The sequence below is a fragment of the Lonchura striata genome, chromosome 3, assembly GCF_050655825.1.
Source record: "Lonchura striata isolate lonStrDom1 chromosome 3, ASM5065582v1, whole genome shotgun sequence".
Lineage (NCBI taxonomy): Eukaryota > Metazoa > Chordata > Aves > Passeriformes > Estrildidae > Lonchura > Lonchura striata.
The window spans coordinates 24,859,578-24,882,829 of record NC_140705.1 but is presented as its reverse complement, the minus strand read 5'-3'; the positions used below and the strand labels follow the sequence as shown (position 1 = coordinate 24,882,829).

Sequence of the window (23,252 nt, the reverse complement as noted above, 5' to 3'; positions counted from 1 at the left end):
TTTGTACAAGGAGGCCCACTGAATGCATGGGCAACTTAATAAAAATGCAGTGTGTGTCCTAAAATTAGATGCAAATATTGCCAAATTAATTTCAGTTTTTATCACTTTTGTTAGGTTTCCACAATCAGTTGTTTGATTGTTGCCACAATCAGTTTCTCAGAAGTCTTGAATGTGGGAAAGCTACTTTCCTTTCATAACACATTTTGTTAGCTTGTATGATATTCACACTTCTAACAAAAACACTGAGGCCTGTAATGTTAGTCATAGAGTCAGATTTGAAGTGGGTTGTATGGTGGGAAAACGTAATCATATTTATATTGCCTGTGTATAGAAGGGATGTAGCTATTTGTTCACAAAAGGTAATCTTGTTTTACTGTGTTCTTTCTTGCATCTTTCCCAGGTGTTGTCAGGAGTACTTTTTGTACATCTTGGAGAGTCATTAAATGCACCTGTGATTTATAGATTTCTTTAATTTGAAAGGGGTGTGGTGATGCAAGATATTTAGGAATCTCTGTGAATTCAAAAGCATATAATAAAGCCTATCCCAAAGGCTGAACCTCTTTAACACAGCTGTAATTTCATTTCTGAGCACCTAGCTGGGCTCAAACAAAGAAGAATATAGTATACACTGTTCTGTGCTTTTAGTTGCAGAAAGTAACATACCTTTACTGCACCTCCTGACCACTAACAGATGTCTTTTTGCATGACCTTACACATAAAGCCTCAACTGGAGGTAGTACGTATATCAGGATGTTGGTCCTAACAGGAAAATGTATGTTTTTAATAATAAAGTACAAATCTGTCTAAAATGATGAAGTCAGAAAGCCATGGCTCTCTAAAGCTACCAACTACATGAGTTTCACAGGGCTAAATGTAACTGGATTCTGCCATGTGTGTAGTACCCTCAGAGGGAGTGTCTCAGGAGTGAACCTGAACTTAATAGGAAAGTTCTTGAATTTGAGAGAACCTACCATTTTACAGGGTTATTTTTGTAATTTAGATATTAAAGAGCCTAGAGGGAGGTACTGCAATTTGCACATACATAAGTTGGATAGAGATGCAAAGTACCTTTTCCCAAGATAATTTCAGATGCCATTTTTTAGTTTGTTGTTTTGCTTTTTTTTTTTTTAATATTTTTTTTATTTTTATTTATTCTAATGTGTCTGCCATTTCTTACTGTCCTGTACCACCCTCATAGTTTCATGACAAGATAAATCCAACTCTCGAGAGTCTGAAACGCATAGTGGAACGTCTGAGGCAGCCACCTTCCATCTCGGCAGAGGTTGAGAAGATAAAAGAGCAGATCAGTGAAAATAAGAATGTATCAGTGGATCTGGAAAAACTTCAGCCAGTGTATGAGACACTTAAACAGAGAGGGGAGGAAATGATTGCTCGCTCAGAAGGCGCTGATAAGGATATGTCTGCTAAAGGTAATAGACTGAGAAAATTTTCATGTAGTGGAAATGCAGTAAGCTGCAGCATATAAAATTCTTCATTTCTGATGACCTCTAATCTGGGGAATGTTCTTCTGGAGAAGCTGCTTATGATGTATAAAACCAAAACATTTGTTTAAAATAATTCATTGTGGATATGACCTTTATTTTATTTTTAAAGGCCGTTGTGTTTGTTTTCACTTAACATTATAAGGAGCCCTGCAAAGAAATATTTTAGAGTCTAAATTTTAAAATGTACACATATGTTTCTGCTGTAGAACTGTAGGGAGATTTATGACCAAGAATTGTTTGCCAAGGTAGTAATCTAGTTCCTTTGTTGTTTAGCTGTTCAAGATAAACTAGACCAAATGGTCCTAATTTGGGAAGACATCCAGACCTTAACTGAGGAAAGAGAGGCCAAACTGTTGGATGTAATGGAACTAGCTGAAAAGTTTTGGTGTGATCATATGGCTCTTGTAGCTACTATTAAAGATACTCAGGACTTCATTCGAGAGCTGGAGGGACCTGGAGTTGACCCATCTGTAGTCAAGCAACAGCAAGAAGCTGCAGAGGTCAGTAGAAATTATTTTCTTGATTTGAAGTACTTTATTTGTGGCATGCAGAGGAGAAATTATTTTGTAAAAAGAGGGATAATTGTGTAGAAATTTACAATAATGGTATCACAAGACTCTACAGTTAATAACATGTATCAGTGCTTAATTGCAATGAGCATGTAACATGTGCTTGTCATTACATTTCCTTATTTGTTAGTAAACATGTATATAATAACCATCTCACTCAGACTTTTAAAAGTTGTACATACTTGAGATTCCTCGAGTAGTATGTAACATCTAAATGAAAGGTGGACAAATGTATTATGCTCCATGTAGAATGCTCTAAGCCTGTAATTAATTATACTGATAGTTAAATGTTTGAAAGTTGAATGATAACCTCTGACAAAGAAGACACTCTGATTAAAGAAATCTAATTTAAAACTTCCTGTTTACTTTTTCCATCTCATGCAAAATGGTATCATAAACCCTTGTTACAATTTAGACTGTTGTCAGCTGATTTCATCTGACACTCAAAGAGATGCTTATTTTTTAAGTCCAAGTGACTGGAAGGAAAACAATGGTGGAATCCTGATGTGTTCTGTCTTGAAAGCAAGTTGTACATAGGTTATTAAATTTAATATTAGCAGTGTTGGATTATTTTTCTCTTTGTAGGCTGCTAAAGAAGAAATTGATGGACTACAAGAAGAACTAGAAGCAGTTGTGAGCCTTGGCTCTGAGCTGAGAGCTGCTTGTGGAGAGCCTGACAAACCTATTGTCAACAAGAGTATAGATGAGGTATGAGAAATGCAGATGCTTAGGTCTGCTACGTGATAGCTTGCTCAGCTGAAATTGGTATATTGTCTATGACCCCAGCAAATTTTGAAAATAATAATTTTGTGACAAAAGTGAGACACCACTGAAGCCTTTGTGGTAAATGAAGATTTGCCTTTTGAGTGAATAAATCTTAGAACAGTACACAATGTTTTATTTCATTGATTTATGGTTTGGAGCTTTTGTAAAAGACAGGTTTTTTTAAAAATAGTCACTGATTAATATTGTAGGTGACTGTTTCTTGCAAAAAGTTATGCTAGAATGAATTTTGGTTATGTATTGTTCATGCTAAGTGAGACAACTGAGACTATCCTGTTTGGATAGTGTTCAGCAATGTATGATTCTTTTAAGCTACTTTTATTATGATGGTGCAACTCCAAATGATTTAGTAGTATTTCCTCCATTAACTGTAATATTAGTCACTATTGGAGTTAACACCTTTTATAATCCAGAACCTCTACTGAATTCTGAAAGAAATTAGTTATGCAGTGATAGGGAGGACAAGAGTGTTAATATGGAATAAATATGAACTAGTTATACTTATTTTGTTTGTTGGAGTAAATTGTGCTTACTTGCAGCTCAATTCTGCATGGGATGCATTAAACAAAACATGGAAAGAACGTGTGGATAAACTTGGGGAAGCTATGCAGGCAGCTGTTCAATACCAAGATGGACTACAGGTAAGATGATGTGATATACTTACGCAACCTTAGATCAATGGGATTTAATGTGGTTTTAGTAAAAAGTATTATGTGATTAGGTAGGTGACAAGTACTGCATTGTGGTTGTAGTGACTAATTTCTTGAGTAGTTAGGGCTTTTTTCTCGAGATTGGTTGGGGTTGGTTTGTTTGGAATTTTTTTGCATTAAAGAATATGTATGTTGGGTTGTTTTCTTCATGTCCATATATTACACTGTGATTAGAGTCAAAATTAATGTCCCTTTCTTTGTTGATAAGAGTAGAGTTTTTTTGGCACCACACATTCAGAGTAGTTCTGCTCACATTTTCTTGTGATAGTCAAGGCAGCTTAAAGTTGTGACACATCTTTGTGGTCTGAAAGGAACAGAGTTCAGGTCTGTATACCCACTTGCTGCTATTTTCTTGACTTTTATTCCACCTTATTTATAAGAAAAATTAGTATTTTAAACAAAAATATTATTGACATGATGTTGCTAAACCATTATTCTTAGTATAATTTATCCTATCATGATGGTTTAGAAGATGATTCCTTTTTAAATCTGTAGGCAAATATTCCAGCAGTTTTAAGGTATCTTGTACATTGTGCTTCCTTGAACTGATGAAGTTTAAAAAAAAGAGGAGTTGTATGACCTTTAAAGGTCTCTTCCAACACAACCTATCCTTTGAAACTATGGTATTTTCTCTGTATATGCTGCTGGCTTTTTGTAGTTGTTTGTTTTTTCTTGGTGGAATTACTGTCTTCCCTTGTTCATTAAATCTTTAAAATTGGAATTTCATATGACACTGAGATCAGTTCTATATTTGGTGCAGATCAAGCAGCAGACCACTCCTTAATAGTAATGCAGCATGCCTGTTTTGCAGTGCACCATCACTGTGGATTCTCCTGTGTTCCTACTCTGCAGAGATTGATTATACAGTTAGAATCATCACCATTTGGTTTCAGTGCTTTCTATAACTGTATATGGCACATCCTACAAACCCTGCTACTTTGTGAAAGAGTGTATTTGAGTGCTGTCTTACACTCATTTCAATGGACAGTATGGAAAGTGTTATGGACAGATTGTTAGCTGCAGCTACCTCACCCTCTTGAGCACATTGGGCATGGTTTTCCTTTATCAGAGAGCAGTGGGCAGCTCCAAAAAGTTCTACCCTAAGCATTTCTCCTAAATGCTGTCTCCACAGATAACAGGCAGGTGGAAAGGGGCCTAGTTGGAGGTGTTTTTTCCCTTATGCAATTACTCAGATTGATGCAGGTGTTCTTAATCTATGTAGGGTATTCTTGAGGTACTGCATTGTATTGGGAGCAAAAGGAATACCCACAAAGCATCAGAACTGGGGAGACATCATTTATTTATATATTTTTTTTTAAAGTCACTCTGCATTATCCTATAGAGATTCATTCTGTCTCAATTATGGTCCTTTACCTCCTAGTATGTGCTGAATAGATAGTTCCATGTTCCTTACACCAAAAGAAGTTTATTTGTAATCCTCATTTAAGGTGTGTTATCCACCACCTTCCATTTTCACTCCAAACAATTGTAGAACAGAGTAAAATCTTGAGTAAAATCTGCCATTTTATGAATCCTCTGAAAGCTAAATACAAGAGGTAGATTGCTACTCAGCATGAATGATTCTGGCAGAATCTTGCTGCTAACAGAAGTCCAATCTTGCAGAATTCACACTCCTGTAACTGTAACATGGGTATTTGTTCTATTATATTACAAAGAAACCTAGGTTTTGCTGGGAAAGTTATTTTCTTTGAAAGAGAACAGCAATACCTTCTCTGGAAAAAAGAAAAATTCTGATATTTTATTTAATACAACTTTCAAAAATAACAACATTTCTCTTCTCACACTTAAATATCATTCTGTGATTTTCAGGCATTATTTGACTGGGTAGACATTGCTGGCAGCAAGTTAGCATCTATGTCCCCAGTTGGAACAGATCTAGAGACAGTGAAGCAGCAAACAGAGGAACTTAAGGTATGAACTAGCAGTTTGTTTCCTTTATATTTCCATTGTCTTTATTTTTCTGTGTTGTGTAATGTTTTTTGAGAGTAAAATGCAATTTTCATTTTCAATTTTTAGTAAAGAAGAATTTGCATGAAAATTTAAAAATATTTAATTGAAAACTTTTCATTTTAAAATGTACTTAATTTAAAAATCTATTTCAAATTTTGTCTAGGCTAGACATTTTATTTTTTCTGATAGCCCAAAAATAGTTGTAATATCAATCATTCTCTTTCAAAAGCTATGAAGTTATGATGTCCAGGATTCTTCTGCTATGACATTTATAGTTTCTGGTTTCTAACATGAACAGTTTCTTTGAGGCTCTGCGAGAAGGCCTCCAAAGCTTTGCTTCTGCCATTTGAGCCTTTGTGTAAATGCTTACACAGATAATACATGACTACGGTGAAAATCAAAATTCCAGTCTAACTTAGAAACCTGTCTGCAAGGATTAGTATCTGTGACCAAATATGCTCCTGATGTTGGGATGCTGTTATGCCATGTTTAAAAAATAGAGATATGTTAAGATCAGAGAAGGTTTTTGGTTTTGTTGCTCACTTGTAAATTTTGTTGGCTGTGAGCAGGCTGTTTTATATATTTTATGATGTAATTTCAATTGACCTTACATTGTTCAGAACATATGTACACAAGGTGCATTCAGATTGTTGCACCAATTGTGTGTTAATGAGGGTGTTCTGCTAAAGAAAATTTGCTTTCCCTTCCTGTCAAGAATAATTGCATTTGAATTTTATAGCATTATCACCATCACAACCACAAGAGCTAGAGCATAGAATCATTCTATGATTCTATAATCATTATTTATGTTTCATTTATTTCTATTCTTTTTCTATTTACAATAGCAATTTAAAACAGAAGCTTATCAGCAGCAGATAGAAATGGAAAGACTGAACCATCAGGCAGAGCTATTGCTAAAGAAGGCAACACAAGAGAGTGACAAGCACACTGTTCAAGACCCTCTCTCAGAGCTCAGACTAGTGTGGGACAGCCTAGAAGACAAAATTATAAGTAGACAGGTAAATAAGCATGGAGGTGGGGGCTTTATTACTGACTTCATTTTTTGTGAAAAACTCATTGTTATGCATAATGCTTATATTAATTTACACATTCCTTTTAGTTTGGAAGCTAAAACACCTATATATAATAAGATTTGAATTGTACAATTAGTTGAGTTTTTAAACCTTCTTTTTAAATTTTCTTTCAGTAATGCTATGTTGAATGATTATTATTTCATTTTGGTTATTTGATGATGTCTTAAGTAGCAGTTGAAAACATGTTTATATGTGCAAAAGTAATAGTAGCAGCTGAACTGAACAATTGAATAAAATCCCATTAACTTAATATTAAACTATTTTGGTGTTATTTCCTTAAATTATCAAGATATGTGAAAGAATCCTTTGAAGTGTAATAATTTTCTAAACTAAATAATTTGATGACAAAGAAAATATTGTAAAGAGATCATGCACCAAATTGCATTTATATTGAAAATATGTGTTAAGTGACAACAAACTACTAATACATCTGATGAAAGGACCTTCAATCTTAACTCTGGTCTGGTATGGCTTCTTCCAAGGTCAGGAATTTGAGCCTGGTATGCAAGGCTTTACAAGGGAATTGCTAACTCAGCTGTAGTTATAAAGCATTGCCTGTACTGAATAACTCTTCCTCCCTGGTTTTTATTCTGCCTTATGTGTGGACTCTGCTCTGGATTATGGTGACTAATGGTAATGAAGACAATTCAATTGATTTGTGAAATGATTTTCTTGTTAACTTTATTTTTACTGTAGCACAAGCTGGAAGGTGCCTTGTTGGCCTTGGGGCAGTTCCAGCATGCCCTGGATGAGTTACTGGCATGGCTGACGCATACAGAAGACTTGCTGAATGAACAGAAACCCGTGGGTGGAGACCCCAAGGCTATTGAAATTGAACTTGCCAAACATCATGTATGTAATTATAAACTATATTGACCAAAATGTTATTTTGATATTTATCTTAGGGATGAGTCTTCTAATTAAACTTTATATTTGATAAATAATTCTCTACATACACTTGCAACATGCAGATTATAGCTGAAGTGAAGGCTTAGAATATGTAATATCTTTCCTGTTACTCCTCCACATTCCGTCCTCTCTTGCATATGCTGTGCAAGTAGCATAGGTTTTAGCTAAAAATAAACAGCTTACCCTAGACTCCACCTCTAATCACCTTTCTTTGACCTAGGGAATTCAAAACCTGAACCTACTACTCTCCCTGAAGCAATAAACTCCTCGATTAGTGCTGTTTAAGCCAAGTCTCACAAACTGCATGGCTCTTGCATATCATTGGTTCTTTCTTCCCTCTCAGAACATAGTGATTTGTTCTGAACTCTGCAAAATTGGGTGTCAACTGGTTTAAGCTAAGATGGAAAATGCTTCTCTGAAAATCTGTGCAAACTCCCATATTTTTCTCTGTGTTACTTGCGACATAGGGTTGTTTGTTTGTTTTAGTATTTTACTGATCATTGTTATTTTAGAGCCCATGGAAGAATGCTTCTGCTATGTCTTTATTTTTAAAACATCTCCTCAGAGGTTTCCCTGTGTCTATATGTGACTCTGTGCTCTTCATAATAATGTGTTCTTTCTGGGCTTGAAGATTTCAATCTAATTTTGTAATTCCTCTCCCTTTAAGTCTGCGGTTTAATTTTTGGCCTGCATATGATGTAAAAAGCACTCAGAGTCCATTTTGGATTTTGAGAGAATTGATTGAAATTGACAGTACACAGATAATTAAAGTATTTTCATTGTCTGTGTTAATGCAGCTATGCAGTTTCTGAAAGTTTTTGGGTGGTCAGTTGGAACTTGAACAGAATACAGTATCTACATACCCTATGTGACTATTGTTATAAACAGACCCTTTTAAAATAGAGTAAATAAAATTACAAAACCAGGTTCTGCTCCATGAGCCTTTTATGTTCTTATCGAACGGAAGTGTTTTACTAGTGAAGAAGCATCAAGACATCATTTGTGCTGAAGGAGTTCAGAAAAAACATGAATGAATCTACTTCCTTTTCATAATACAGAGTTTATAGGTTAGAAAGTTCACACAGTAGTGCATCCTGTGGTAGCCTGTAAAAACATTCACCTCTTGAATAAGAATAGGGCTTGTTCTTAGTGAGTCTCAGCAGGAAGGAAGGGATAAGATGCATCTGCTTCTTTGAATACCTTTTTTCACCCTGTTAGGAAAATAAAATAATCTGGTTCTTAGCTTAGAAGAATTAAAGTAAATGTGATGTGTATTTTGTATTCAAGGTCTACTTGTGACTCGCTATTTCGTATTGTGCCCCATTTGGTTTATTTTTAAGTTTCTTTTTGTTTAGCTTTATATTTTTTCCATATGGTAGTACTTTGAGGGAGGTGAGTTTGAGTCAGACCCCATGGAATTTCTTAGATAGAGTTGATCATTTTCTTCCCAACCATTTTGTGTATTTCTTTTTGTGGTCTGTATTCAAACTTTTTTTGCCCTGCCCTCCATCCTTCTGGAAACAGCATTTTTTTCCCCAAATGCACCTTTTGCCTTTTATGGTTTTTACTGTGGTTGGTGATAAGAGGTTTTCCAGCAGATGGAGGAGGTCTTTTGGTGTTAGTAGTACAACCATCCCCTAGCTTTTAGCACAGGTCAAGTGTCCTGGTAGCCTGACATAACGTGAAAGGAGTTGTAGCCATGATATGCACAAGAAGACATTGTAGCAGCTGTGTTGTTGTATAGCACAGCAGGCACATAGTATTCAAAGCAAAATCCTGTTAAAGGAAAGTATATAATACATTTAAAAAGTGAAGAAATAATTATTACCTAGAACTACTAAAAACCTTTAATAATTTCAGAAATACATGCTTTCAGAAGGAATATATTATTTTTTTCCAAGGTTCCAAAATTAACTTTAGTATTTTGTCAGAATGGTTACTGCCAGAATTATTAGTGCTTTTGATTGAAGAGGTCTAAGAGCTTTAATATCTGATGCCTGTGCTGATGTTTAACTTGTCTTGTCCCTGGACTACAACTGGTTCAATCATTGTGAGTGCCTTCACTCAGTAACATACCAATATGGCCATGCTGTGTTACAATTGTAGGTGCTACAAAATGATGTTTTCGCTCATCAGTCTACGGTGGAAGCTGTTAAAAAAGCAGGAAATGACCTGATTGAATCAAGTGCTGTTGAAGAAGCAAGTAATTTACGGAGCAAGCTGGAACTCCTGAATCAGCGCTGGCAAAACTTGTTGGAAAAAACAGAGCAAAGGAAACAGCAGCTGGATAGTGCCTTGATCCAGGTGAACAGGAAATGATCAAATATAGAGATAACTCAAAAAAAGTGTATTTTACATGAAACACACAGATATGTGTATTAGAAGTTGGCCTAAATCAAAACCATGATGCAGATGCTCCTGAATTTGGAGAAAGTTTGAATCCAGCTGTATCTTCCACAGCTGCACACTGTTTCTTACAGTGCTGATATAAGACTTCAGCTTTTGGTCTAAGTGTTTGTAAAGAGTGAAATTTCTGTATAGGTGTATTGTTCAGGGAAAACATTGGTCTCACAGTAGTTATTTTGACTGCTTCCATGATTTCTATGGTTTTTGTTCTTATCCTTTAGATTGAATTGAGCTAGTTGGTTTGTTTGCTTTTTCCTTTTCTCCCTCTTCTTTAATTTCCTTTGATTATTACAAATATCTGATTAAACCAGTTGCCAATGTGCTTATGCATCTGAGCTGGTATTGGAATGAAGAACATGTAAGTTATCTCTAAAATGATGTGGTATAATTTAGGCTCAAGGTTTCCATGGTGAAGTTGAGGATCTGCAGCAATGGCTGACAGACACTGAACGTCAGCTGTTGGCATCAAAACCTGTTGGAGGCTTACCAGAAACAGCAAGAGAGCAGCTTAATGCACATATGGTAAGTATCAGTATTAGAATGCTTTGCAAATTGTATTTCAGGACTAACTATCTTTTAAGACTGTTTTTTGTAAATACAGAGTGTGTTCTATATATCACAATGTCTGTACAGTGTCTTAAACAAATTTAATAGCCTTCAAAACAACACTGTTATTTACAGTGTAATTTAGTAGCCTGTTGGGGCATGCCCAAAGCTGAACCATTATTAGTATAGAGACAAATAAAACAACTTTTGCATCTTTACAAAAGGTATTTGCAGATTTTTCAGTGATTCCTATTCGTCTTTTCCCTTCTGACCCCATAACTAAGTTTATGATTTTTCTAAAGTTTGAAGATTAACCTAAAAATGGCCCACATTCACTAAACCTTGACTTAAGAGATTTGATCCTTTATTCCTTATCTAATAAAATTTGACAGTAGTCATCATTAGCATAGAAGTAAGAAAGGCTACTGGCTCATAGAGGCTGAGCTTTAATTAGAAATGGCAAGCTGACCAGGATGCCTGAATTATTCCCTTTCTTTCTCTTTCAAGAGACATTCTGTGGATTTCTCTGCTCCCATAGAGCCATAGAGTTTAAAAAAAGACACACTTGATCTCTTTCCTCTAAGGAAGGTGGTTCTTACTGCTCCATTTGTGTAAAATCATGATGTGCTGTTAGGCCAAAATATAAGCCCAGACCTTGTGATCTAAACCTCTGAATTCCTGGCTCAGATGTAACAGCGATACTTAATGAACTGTCCTTGAACAAGAATATGCCTGACCTGACACTTCCAATTAGAATGCTGAATTGTCATAATGTTAAAAAAATCAGATTTTTTTTTTTTGAATGATGCTAAAGATCATGGCTTACCAACATGAGGTACTTTTTGTTTCCTTCTGTTTTGTCCTCAAAAATTTACCAGTATTTATAATTGATAGGGAAACAAATTCACAATTTTAAAATCAGTTAAGACAGAAAACTAGATCCAAACACAAATACTCCTGTGGTTTTGAATTCCTATAATACTTTTCTTTTTGTCATAAAGAAAAAACAAAAAAGGGAAAAATAGGTGGTGGGATATTTTTCCCCTGTGAGAGTGGACCGTAATCATGATTCCTTGGAAGTCAGTGACAATCTTTCCTTTTTTCATCCTGCACTTAGTTCAAGATGCAAAAATTTTCCATGGAAACTTCAGGATTTTCTTTTAGTACATTCTTTGCTATGCAAATTTTCTACACATACATTGTTTACAGAGTGATTAGTTAAAGGGCCTTTAAATTCAACGTTATAGTCTGAACAAGTCTGACTGTCCCCAGTAATATGCATTCTAGGGTACAATCCCTCCCTGACTGTACATGTACATTCTAGCAGGGTACTACTGACCTGGTGGCCATCTGCAGGCACTGACTTGCTATCAACCCTTAAAGCACAGAACTTTATTTCCTTTTGGTTAAACCTTAGTACACATGTGCAGATATGTGTTAACTCTCTCTCTCTCTCCTTTTATTTTTTATTTTTTTCTGAAATGTTGAGGCCACTTCTCATGTTGTCTACTGCAGTCCAAATTCAAACTTGGCTCTAAATGATTAGAGCCAACTGTGTTAAATACTGATGTGAAACTGAAGGAGAAAGTTTTTTGATTTGTTCCTCTTTGGAAATAATGTTATTAACCATGTTCTTTAGTATTAGGCCTGTTTCCACAAATGTGAATAAAATATATGAATAAAATACATTAATAAAAGAACTTCAGCCATATTTGGTTCACAAATGGAGTTGAGATTGGGCTGCATTTCCAGTTAAAGCAGCTCCAGGAAAACAAGTTATGAAGAGACATTACAGGATACAAGTAGGAAAGGGGCTTAAAAAGACACCTTTTTAGCTGTCCCAGTGCTACTTAGACCATCCCTCTCTTTTTCTTATTATTGTTTTCAGTTTCTTCCTGAAGTAGTAGGTGGAAGCAGACTAGGGGACACCAGTTTCCATAGCTCTCAGTAAGAAAACAAAAAAGTTTTCTGTTGTGTCAAAATCTTAAGCTCATAAATGAACCTGCTTCTTGCTTTGCCCTCCTATGTGGTCAGGTACAGCCCTGTGTATAGTATCCCTTAACCACAAAAAAATGTTTGGTTAGGCTCTTCTGAGAATCAGAGGAAAAACTTCTCTTCTTATTTGCAAGCCACTTATTCCTCATCTCCTTGTGAAGATGTTCCTCATTTCTGAGTCTGCAGCAACTTTGTTGGTACATTTTGATTTGCCTGTTACCAATACTGTGCATGTCTCTTTGAGTCAGACAGATGCATGAGAGCTCCCAGACTGTTGCCAGCTTATCTTTTACATGATTTAAAAAGCATAATTATTAGAATAGTTAACAGGTAAAACACGTTGTTACCATTATTATTACAGCTTTCTCTTAATGTCTGAAATGTCTTCAGCGCTCATACCTGGCAAGTGAAAGAAGATACTGACAATGTTTTGAAGGGTACTGGATAGGTCTGGACTTCCAGCACACTGTGTAATGCTGGCACTTTTTGTGTCAGCCACAGATGGACTTTAAACCAACCAAGTTGTAGCAACTCTTCTTCAATAAGTGCATAGTACTTTGCCAGCCATTGAAACTTAGAGAAGACATTGACAGACAATACAAGTTTCCATTTCCTGAGGGACTGTGTCCCTCATTTTATCATTTGGATTTTTATGAATTACATGTGTTTCCTTTGTTAGTCTTAATCTTACCTGCTAAATGTTTGGGGTGAGAATAAATATTATACAGGAATTTTTAAAGATTATTGAATTTCTACCTTATTATTTCTGGTCCTTTATTTAGGAGCTTTGTGCTGCCTTTGAGGCTAAAGAAGAGACATACAAGTGTCTAATGCAGAAAGGCCAGCAGATGCTTGCAAGATGCCCAGAGTCTGCTGAAACAAATGTTGAACAGGACATAAATAACTTAAAAGAAAAATGGGAATCCGTGCAAACAAAACTCAGTGAAAGAAAAGTAAGTGTTTTTACATTAAAAATTGAAGTGTAAATCATGCATTTAAGTGTGTTAATGATCAGGTTTCTTTATGGATGCATACATGCCTCATTTTTACATTTAAAATCAGTTGTAGAGACTGGCATAATTCAGTAACATGTTTAGAAAGTTTTGGGGAAAATAAGATTCAAGAAGTTAATTTTCCATAACTGGGGAGGAGTATGGTGAGAATGGCACAAGTCTGTTCCACAGAAATATATTAACTGACACTGTTAATGCTCATTTGGTAGGACTAGGGGTTGTTTGGGTTTTATTGCAGTAATCGTAGACATGAGAGACTGAATGATCCTTCAAGTTGATCTCCCCAGTACACAGAATTGCTGTGTTAATTTTCCTAGATTTTTTCTTAAAGTCCCAAACACTTGGCCTTTTACTATTTACTTCAAGTGTCTACCTTCTCTTCTAACAATAGCATGATTTCACTGATAGGCAACATACGTTTTCTTGTTATTAATTTCATGTGGCTTTCATTCCGTCACGAAATATAGTCCACTTGTTCTAACTCAAACAAAGAGAATACCCATGATTGCAAACAGAGAAACTCTCTGTACAGCACTGATAAGTATAAAGCACAAATATTTAACTCAAAACCTAGCTGTATTTTAAAGTTACTGTATTTTAAAGTGCTGATGTAAGGTAATAATAAAGTAAAAATGGCAAAGAAATTAATACCCAACATGAGCACCTTCTTGCAGGAAGCTGTAAGGTTGGAGTGCTCAGTGAGGTCAGCAGTGTGAATGTTTGAAAATCTCTGACTGCTGTCTCACAATCAGCAAAATTCTGTATCCCAAATTAGTTTCTGTTCAGGCAACCAAAATGACAATTGGACTTTATTAAAAAGAAGTGGTCTAGGAAAACTTGTTCTTCATTAAGTGCAGGAGAATAAATTTTATGAGTTACTTGATGCTTGATGCTCTTGCAAGTGCACTACCACCTTAGATTTCTGCAATTCTACTGGTTTTGCATTGAACTTGATAAATCAAATGTCCCATTTGGATTAAGTAGTAGGGAATGTGTTCTAATGTGGAAAAATTTATCTTGATACTAGGTGCTGTATTTTCTATTCATCTGTTGCACATAATTTTGTTCTAACTTCTGTATCCATCTCCTTGAATATGCTTGAATATAGGCTGTTATTTTAAAACGCAGAAACTTTGAATTGGAAAAGTGTTTTAAAATGCTAAAGGAAAATGGTTTACTCCAAAGTGCTGAACTAAAATGGTTTCCTTGGCTGAAGCCCGTGTACAATATCAGCCTCTAATGAAGTATGACCTGTCTTTACAGACCAAACTGGAAGAAGCCCTTAATTTAGCAATGGAGTTCCACAACTCACTTCAAGATTTCATCAACTGGCTTACTCAGGCTGAGCAGACTCTAACTGCAGCATCTCGGCCAAGTCTTATCTTGGACACTGTCTTATTTCAAATTGATGAACACAAGGTATGTAAAGAAACAGATGTGTAATGTTTTTCTCCCACTCTGTGGAGATACTGTAACAATGTCCAAATGAACCCTATAATGCTGGCACTCAGAGAAACATTTAATTTGTTTTAAAATTGTGTTTTGTAGTCTTTCTCACTACATCATTCTTTATCAGACTGGGTTTTTTCAGTGTTTACCCAACACAGTACTCAGTAATTTTTACTCTTTTTTTCCAAGGTTTTTGCCACAGAAGTGAACTCTCATCGAGATCAGGTCATAGAGCTGGACAAAACTGGAACCCATTTGAAATATTTCAGCCAGAAACAGGACGTTGTCCTTATTAAGAATCTGCTGATTAGTGTACAGAGTCGATGGGAAAAAGTAGTCCAACGCTTAGTTGAAAGGGGAAGAGCTTTGGATGATGCAAGGAAAAGAGCCAAACAGGTAATGGGACAACAGCTGCTATATAGCTCTTTGAACTTAGTTGTAATTGCATCCAGATTCTTGAAGAATATGATGCTTTAAAGCACTTAAAAAGCAAGCCTGGGTTTAGTGTAACAGACAGTGTTGTGTTAGTGGAGCAAATTCTGTGATTCAATCCCAGAGCACTTCATTTGGGAGGTGAAAGCATCATTTTCAACCCAAGCAGTGACTTCTGTCTGCAGTATAAGATAGTCTGAAAAAAGTTAGAGTATGGATTCCAGATGTGTATTAGTGCCATCTGTCTTCAAAAAGATGTTTCATAATCAACCCTGTATGTTTTAAAGAATGTGATGAACCCTTTACACTGATCTCTGGGAGTATTCCTTAGCATTTTCTTTTTGGGTCTATGTTGTGTCATGATTATACTCCACACTTAACACTCAATCTCTTACGTTAGTTACTAAACCAATATCTTCTGTGTGGTAAGAGATCTCTATTTATTTCCTTATAAACATGGAGAGGTTGTTTTTTGGGTGTAGGGGGGCTGTTCTCACAGTTTTCTTTATTTGGGAGCATCTCTGTTTTTTTCCTTAGATACGTTTCCCTCACCGAGGCACTTAAGTGATAAGATGCAAAATGTGTGAGGGGAATGTAAGCTGTTTAAATATCAATAGGAATTTCTAGCTATTTTCTATTCAAGGGAACATGATCATTCAAGGTTTGGTGATGTTCTCAGCTAAACCACATTCCAATGTTCACCACTACCACCACTCAGTTCACAGAGCAAGAAGTTCTCTGGGCAATGAATTAGCCCATAAGCGAATCGTGTTCCTTATTTTCCAGCAGTTTCTCTTGTGCATTCACACATACAGTAGTTCTGCAATGAGATGGGTTTCATGTCAATATGCATTTACAAAGCTGAATACAGTGTTAAGATGACAACTGTGTGTGTGGAGTGTGGAAGGAGTACTGAAGGTTGCTGGTGTCAAGGCCTAATCAACAACCCTGAACAACAGTGTCTTAGATGCCTTGAAAGGTTTCTGAACTAGTTTCTTGTGCTTCCATGTATAGGCAGCCCAGGCAAGAGGAATTTTCAAGAGAGAGAGAAGTGACAAACTTAGGAAAATCAAAACCCAAACGGGTGACACTTTGTGAAAGCTGGTTGAATCTTTACTTTTTCCCTGCTTCCTTCCCTGAAGTGTTCTTTTCTCTGAAACAGGAAGGAAGATCAAAAATCTGCTGCTTGCATGTCGATATAGCATTTTGATATAATGAGAGCTTTTATAAGAGTTACAGGGAACATTTTGGGCAGTCATCCAGATGGAAGCTTTTGCCAGTGATTTACTGCCATGGTCCCATATAAGCAATAGCTAAGCCCAGTTCTTTTTGTATTTACTATCCATTACTAAAACTGTAGAAATTTAAATGTCCAACATATTGACAGGTATGACCAGTATGTCTCTGACAGATACATATGATGTGTGCACATCATGTACATTAAAGGTTCTTAACTCACTTGGTGAGGGGAGACTATTACACAGTGGGCACATGGCTAGACCAGTTCTGTTTAACAGACCAGGGAGAAAAAAACATCAAATTATGTCTAAGTTTGCCAATCTTGATTGAGATTTAATAATTTTGGACTGTTTCATGAACCAGTGAATTTTAAAGTCTATGCAAATCTGATTTTCCTTTAGTTCCATGAAGCCTGGCATAAACTTATGGAATGGCTGGAAGAATCAGAGAAATCTCTGGACTCAGATCTTGAAATTGCAAATGACCCTGACAAAATAAAGATGCAGCTTGCACAGCATAAGGTGAGTCATGACACACAAAATGCTCAGTGAAATGTAGGTAAGTCTTTCAGCCTTGTACTGTTCAATCATCAAAAAAGTAGATTTGTGGCCTCACTGCAATGGGGTGTTTATTCACATCAAGTTATTAAATAAATAATGGTATTTTAACAGGATGTGAATGAAAATAACTTTTCACAGTACCTGATATGTGGCAGAATGGTTAAAAATGAAGAGGAAAGAATAATACAGCACCATGGAAACTTTAAAAAGCAGATTAATACAATTTCAGAATAGGGATCTCTGAAGAGGCTTTCTTTAAGTTCCTAAACCTAAAATTTACTATCTGCTTACTTGGGTTGAGATTTTTCTTTTAATACTGCAGGACACCTTCAAAAGTGAAAAAAAATCTTAATCAAATATTTTGTTTGGCAGTTGTTTTTTATGAAAAGTGGAAATATTCATGAAATTCCCATGAAAACACTGTGAAAGTATTAGAGCAAATGCTGGTTCCATATTTCTCTTTATTGGATTCAAAATTCTGAAAACATCTTTTCAGAAATTCAGCTGTGAATATGTAAAAATCTCTCTCATTCACTTAGCTTTTCAAACTTGGTAATGTAAAGCTCTGTAATTCCATCAGACACAGAGCAAAAGCAATGACAGAAGTAGTTTTCTGTCTTTGACTTCATTTTGACATCTTTAAAATGCCTGGAAAAATATACTGTTGAGGATCAAGTAGATGAGTGGTAGAATCTTCAGAGGTATGACCATGTCTTAAGATTTCTCTTGGGGCAGTTTCATTAAACACTAGACTAATTCAGTTTTCTAAATTTTGGCATATATTTTCTTTTTATGTCAGTTTTATTGTTCTCCATTTACTCCTATTTTTTTTTTTTCATATTTCACAGTATCCTGAGGGGTTTGCAAATCTAATTTTTTCTTTTCACTGTAACTTCTGGTGTTTGCTTTTACCTCTGACAAATTTTGTCATATATAATAATGGCTTCATCAGTCTGCTTGATTTTTTTTATCATCTCTCAGGTTGCATGACGTGTTGTTTATCAGCCAGGAAAACATTCTACTTTAATACAGCGAGAGCTGGCAATTGGTCAAGCAAAAATAGTTTTACCTGTGTCTGCTGTTAAAAACCTTTAAATAAAACCTATATTAACATTCTGTTATGCCAACTCTGCAGTTTCAGTTTGTTTTGGGATTGCCGCTGTTACCAGAATTTGAAGTCAGTGATCTGAACTGGCAGGGGGGATCTTGCTGTTAGGATAGTCAGAGTTTTACTAATCTTCTAATCTTTTCACTCCTCTTTTCTTTACATATTCAAATTCTTCACTAGTATGGTCAGCACTGTGACTTTGCTTTGAGGTTTTCTGGACTCTCTACTGTATTTTCATCCCATCTTCAGAAATGTTAAACCTTATAAACTTGATATGTGTTTCATACCTACAGCAGTACGTTTTATGAGACCAAGCTTCCTCAAATGGACTGGCAGACTCATCACTTCTGTCACTGATATATTTTCTTCAATTTCTTTCATGTAAAAAGCCTGCAGAGCATTACAGCTTGAGTTGCTTAAATCTCATTAAGGAATGAGATGAAATTGGTACAGGCACATAAGGATTGAAACTGGTGATCTGGAGAAAAAAGATGAATGTGTGTGAGAGAGGGAGTTTGGTGAACTTTGTGACTTTAAACTTCAAACACCACCCTCTCAAGAAATCAACTCAATTGTTTTTTAATGAGTTGTCAAACCTCCCAACACTGCAACGTCCTTCCTTGTATTTTGAGTCTTTTCCTTCCACTCCCACATATACTCTGTGTGTGTCTTTGTCTTTTCTGTCCAGCCTTGAAGGTTTCCTTGCTCCATTTAGTTAAGGATTTTGCTATCCCATCTGAATGTGTGCTGTAAGCAGTAATTTGGACTTGCTCTTTGCCAGTAGTTACTGCCAAAAAAAAAGTCCCTGAAAGAGAAAAGCCAAGATAATATGTTTTCTCTCTCACTCATATCTAGCATGCTGCCAGGGACTTTTGGGGGTTATTCATAGTCTGTTTATTGGAATTTTTTTCTCATTTTTAGGAGTCAGGAATGGAAAAACTCGCACTAGGTCACACAATCCGTTCCTGTGCTAATGCTGATGTTCTTACTGAACATCTATACGAATCTGGCTAATTTTATCTCTGTGTGCCCATTTTCCTTAGAAGAAGGTACCTAGCTGAAAAAAAATTCTCAGTAATTAACTTACCTATCTGTTCCTGGCGGCTTAAACCAAAATCTACTCTCAGTTATACCTGAAGTCGAATGAAAGTAGATATGGTTTAGTCTCAGGGAATGAACTAACTGCAACCCTTTGCCATCTTTAAATCTGTTTTTCCTGTATGATCCTTCTTTGGCAACAATTTAATTGTGTTTCCTTATGCAAACCTAGTGACATTGTGTAGTGTTAAGTAGCAAACAAAACCTAGCAAATAAAAGAAGCATAGATACATTGTATTTAAGGAACTGTTAAAAAAAATGGTTATTTTGAAAATTATATTTATTTTTACTGTAGTCCTAGCTTGACAATTACGTTTTTTCTTAAAGTTTTTTTCTTGTTTTATATGAGGAAAATGAAAGAATAGTAAGGAAATACTGAATTGCAAAACAAATATTGCTTCTTTGGTAACAGAAGTACCTGAAAATATTTGATGTTGTATATAAGGGTTTTCTAAAGCAAACTTGTGATTTTTTTTCCCAACTGATTCCCTGCTAGCACTTCATGAAGGTGTGAAATAAAACATTTCAAGCATTGCTGCAATTTAAAAACTGCCTTGTTGGGCTGGTGTTGTCTTTTGCCAATGTTCCTTCGTTTCATTATTTACTCTCTCAGTCAGCTAATTCCTGTGTGGTATCAGATGAATTGTGTTTCTTGTGCTCTTCTGTGCCTGTGAAAAGCTTCCAGAGGATCTGTGCAAAAGGAGCTGGCAGAGCTGACAGTCAGACTCTGTCACTGTCATTGTCCAAAGTTCTGGGACTCAGAAACCTGCTTGTGATTTTTACTTCTAGCACAGACTGAGTTATTTGGATGCTTCCTGACTACTGCTTCTTCTCAGGTTTCCCAGCTTGTTCATGTTGAGCTAAACTGGAATAACCTTTGTAGCTCCTGGGGAGTTTTACAAGTGACTTGAAATCTTAGTTTGTAAGAATGTAGTGCTAAGAATGCTCAGTTAATGGCTCCCAAAGTAGCAGTTCTTTCATATCCTTCTGACTACTAGGCTGAAATTTGGGAATACTATGGTAGGACAGGAATCATTGCCCTCACTGAAGGAGGGATTTTCCCAAGGTTGTTCCAGCAAGCAGAGAGCTACATTTCCAGAGAAGGACAAAAAGCAGGGGTCTCCTAGTGTCAAGCCCCAGGTAGCACTAGCATAGAAATTTTGCAGTAAGTTTAATTTATTCTTGCAGTAATATTTATAATTTATGTTGTGGATAGTATGTCAAAAATTAATTAACAATGGTCTGTAAGCAGTTAATGATATATGGATATTTTCTCTTTTTTTTCCTGTATATATAGGAATTCCAGAAATCTCTTGGTGCCAAACATTCTGTGTATGATACCACAAATAGGACTGGACGTTCCTTGAAAGAGAAAACCACCTTGGCTGATGACAATTTGAAACTTGATGACATGCTGAGTGAACTAAGAGATAAATGGGATACAATTTGTGGAAAGTCAGTGGAAAGGTAAATGAAACGCAACTAATTATTCGCTAAGTAAGGAAAAGGCTTCTATTTTTGGAATTTGTTGTGTAAAAGTAGAACCAGAATGGCTAGCTTGTTTGATAATTAAGAATGCCAAAGCAGTAAAATACTGGGAATGCATACTTTGCTAATGGTATTGTAGAAGAGCAAGGAAGGAAGAGCCCTTTAAAAAGAGAAACTTGATTTGAAGTTCTCTGGAGGTGTTGGTCAACAACCAACTGAACGTGAGCCAGTGTGTGCCCAGGTGGCCAGGGAGGCCAGTGGCATCCAGCAACAGTGTGACCAGCAGGACCAGGGCAGGGATTGTCCCCCTGTACTCAGCACTGCTGAGGCCACAGCTCCAGTGCTGGGTCCAGTTCTGGGCCCCTCACTGTGAGAAAGACACTGAGGGGCTGGAGTGAGTCCAGGGGAGGGTGATGGAGCTGGGGAAGGTCTGCAGCACAGCTCCTGTGAGGAGCAGCTGAAGGAGCTGGGGGTGTTTAGCCTGGAGAAAAGGAGGCTCAGGGGAGACTATTGCTCTGTACAAGGGCCTGAAAAAAGGCTGTAGCCAGGTGAGTATGGCCTCTTCTCCCAGGCAGCAAATGACAGCATGAGAGGAAACTGCCTCAAATTGCACCAAAAGAGGTTTAGGTTGGATTTTAGGAAAAAATTAGTCTCTGAAAGGGTTGCGGAGCATTGAAACAGACTGCCCAATGAAGTAGTTGAGTCACCATCCCTGGAAGTATTCAAAAGGCCTGTGCATGTAGCACCTGGGGACATGATGTAGTAATGCTGGGATAGAGGTTGGACTCAGTGATCTTACCACTCTTTTCCAACCATAACACTTCCATGATTTTATTACTTTATGCTGAAAATATTTTCCTGAAGTGTGTAAATGATTACTTTATCTGTGTGTGGTTGTTTGGCTTTTTTTCCCCTCTCAGACAAAATAAACTGGAAGAAGCCCTGCTATTTTCTGGACAGTTTACTGATGCTCTGCAAGCTCTCATCGACTGGTTATACAAAATTGAACCTCAACTAGCAGAAGACCAGCCAGTACATGGAGACATTGATTTAGTAATGAACCTGATTGACAACCACAAGGTAGTTCCAAAAATTCTGGCTTTTGATTACCGGATTGCTCAAAAGTGTAACATTTTAATAATATCTCTTTCACTATTCTGTAATTTTTGGAAATATGTAATATTTTTGTAACAAAAATGTAGACAACAATAGAAAATGCTGTAAAACATACATGAAAGAGGACAACCCTTAGTGCTCATTAATAACAGTTAGCACTGAGATATTCTGTTTTATTGTGCTTCCCTATGTATTTATTAATATCATGTCATAAATCACAAATATAATTTGCGAATGTGAGTCTTGGGGCAAGAGATGGCAAAAATTATTTTACTGAAAAATTCTGGGGTAGACAGCTCTTTTTCACTCCATCTGCTAACTAAATGTCCCGTGCACTTATCGTGATTACAGCAGCCTTTCAGACCTGTGGGGTTGCTATATATTTATTGAGAAAAGTAATTACAGTGCTAAAGTTATGCAAAGATTTCAACTAGACCATGGCCCAGGGAGCTTGTGTTGGAAACCTGCAGTATTATATTACTGAAGTGATTTTGGGTGTGGGAACAAGTAGGATATTTTGGACTCTGCCTCTGAATCCCAATTTTGCAGTTCACTATGTCAGAAGAAATGGCTGCTGAAGTTACTTGTATTGCAAAGGTGACACATGTGCAGAACTCTGCAGCCTGGAAAGATTAGGAGGTCCTCTGTTCATCCACCTGTGACTTTCAGTATCTCATCTCCACTGAGGACAAGATTTTGGGCCTCAAAAAAAAAAAAAAAAGAGTTTGTAAACATGTGTTGTCTATAAAATTAGCCTGCACAATGCTTCAGTTGCTTCTGAAATCCCTCTGTCCATCACAAGTAGGTTGTAGTTGGTAGCACAGCACACTGTAATTATCTTCTTTTAAGTAACTGGAGCTTGTTCAATTTACTACTGTAAACATACTCCCACATATATAAATGAATAAGCAGCAAGATGCACAACCATACAGTTAGACCCCCAGATGGAGATTTATTTTTGTTTTGATGATTTTAAACCCTCTCCTTGATTGTTACTTTTAATCTGATCATTTCTGGACGTAGCAATCTTTTTATATGTTAATCTGTGTCAGATCAATTGCTTTGCTAAAGAATGGAAAGCCGGCAGTGGTAAGGAGACTAGATTGCCCATGCATTGCACCAGAATGGATTCTTGGGATCTGTCTGAAATTTTCCTACCATATTCCAATTTTATTATGTTAGAAGAGGGTCTTAATACCTTCCTACAGAATCTAATAAATATAACTTAGGTGTTTCCCATCACTTAAATGGAGTTACTCTT

General features: G+C 36.3%; 1 protein-coding gene across 33 annotated transcripts in view; it reads left to right on the top strand.

Moving 5' to 3' along the window:
- LOC110482163 (dystonin) overlaps positions 1-23,252 on the top strand; it is a 283,630-nt gene that overhangs the window by 237,974 nt on the left and 22,404 nt on the right. For all 33 annotated transcript variants that reach the window (XM_085574702.1, XM_085574701.1, XM_085574705.1 and 30 more), the window contains 15 exons: positions 1,199-1,430; positions 1,779-2,005; positions 2,660-2,782; positions 3,397-3,498; positions 5,398-5,499; positions 6,384-6,557; positions 7,329-7,484; positions 9,648-9,845; positions 10,341-10,469; positions 13,271-13,441; positions 14,765-14,920; positions 15,140-15,346; positions 17,023-17,142; positions 20,685-20,854; positions 21,796-21,955. In XM_085574702.1, the coding sequence (XP_085430828.1) occupies positions 1,199-1,430; positions 1,779-2,005; positions 2,660-2,782; positions 3,397-3,498; positions 5,398-5,499; positions 6,384-6,557; positions 7,329-7,484; positions 9,648-9,845; positions 10,341-10,469; positions 13,271-13,441; positions 14,765-14,920; positions 15,140-15,346; positions 17,023-17,142; positions 20,685-20,854; positions 21,796-21,955 (2,427 nt within the window). The remainder of the gene's footprint in view (positions 1-1,198; positions 1,431-1,778; positions 2,006-2,659; positions 2,783-3,396; positions 3,499-5,397; positions 5,500-6,383; positions 6,558-7,328; positions 7,485-9,647; positions 9,846-10,340; positions 10,470-13,270; positions 13,442-14,764; positions 14,921-15,139; positions 15,347-17,022; positions 17,143-20,684; positions 20,855-21,795; positions 21,956-23,252) is intronic.